The 940-nt window shown below is 56.8% G+C and overlaps 1 protein-coding gene across 1 annotated transcript in view; it reads right to left on the reverse strand.

The window, feature by feature from the left end:
* LOC104910306 (maestro heat-like repeat-containing protein family member 2B) overlaps positions 1-41 on the reverse strand; it is a gene marked incomplete at its 3' end in the record, with an annotated part of 8,777 nt that extends 8,736 nt beyond the window's left edge. Inside the window, exon 1 of the mRNA XM_019614336.1 lies at positions 15-41. Coding sequence (XP_019469881.1) covers positions 15-41 — 27 coding nt within the window. The remainder of the gene's footprint in view (positions 1-14) is intronic.
* Positions 42-940: the final 899 nt, after the last annotated feature.

Raw genomic sequence — 940 nt, forward strand, 5'->3', positions numbered from 1 at the left:
CCCTGGGGGCATACACATGGCTCTGGAGCAGCCTCGGGCATGCAGGAGCTACGGCTGAGCACCTGTCAGAGGCTCAGAGCTTTGCAGTCCTCCTGAGACTTAGCCAAGAGGGAAATTGCTGTGGGTGCAAGGATAGGCTCCCCTTACCTGGTAGAACATGGCACTAGTAATGGCCAGAAACTTGTCCTTGGGGATGACAGTCTGATCTCCCTCTAAGGCCTCCAGGAAGATATTGAGGCTCTGCAAGAGACCAGGACAGGAAAAAAGGGCTGAAACCACGTCTAGCCACTTGGGAGTGGAGAAACTGTTCCCCAATGGTTTCTCCACTGGGGGAAGCTCCTGCACAGGCATTCTCCTTTGTTCCCCACCTCTCAGCAGCACCAAAAGAGTCTCTCTGCTCTCAATCGAGCCCTGTTGGCATAGTTTGCAGGCATTTCCCACCCAGCATCCCTCTTCTCCCTCATCGGATGCAACTGAACGTGGTCTGCCTGTGGTTGTTAGCACAGAGTTCCTCAGGCACTCAGAGCCCCACAGTGGTGACTGTGAAGACTCCCATCCCCAGGAGATGGGCCCCAGTGACTCTTGGCTCCCTCCTGGCTCCTGTCCCCATTGTTCCTTCCTTGACTGAAGAGCTCAGGATGCCTCAGACCTCCCTTGATCACCTGTTCCTTCTTTCTCCAAGGGCTCCCCACCTCATCCCCCTACCCCAATGTCCCTTTGTGGTATTTGCATGGGCCCCACCTCCATGCTGAGCCCTGCACAACATCTCACCTTGGTCACTCTGCAGATGTCTTGGACATCCTGATATGGGCGCACGAGCCAGAGGAGCTGCTCCCAGACGTGCTCTCGGTGCAGCTCCTCTTGCAGGAGGACAGCCATCATGGCAGCCACAGCCCCGAGGACGGCCTGTTTGTCCTGGAGAGGGATGGCAGAGGCCCAG

Source organism: Meleagris gallopavo, chromosome 3, assembly GCF_000146605.3.
Source record: "Meleagris gallopavo isolate NT-WF06-2002-E0010 breed Aviagen turkey brand Nicholas breeding stock chromosome 3, Turkey_5.1, whole genome shotgun sequence".
Classification (NCBI taxonomy): domain Eukaryota; kingdom Metazoa; phylum Chordata; class Aves; order Galliformes; family Phasianidae; genus Meleagris; species Meleagris gallopavo.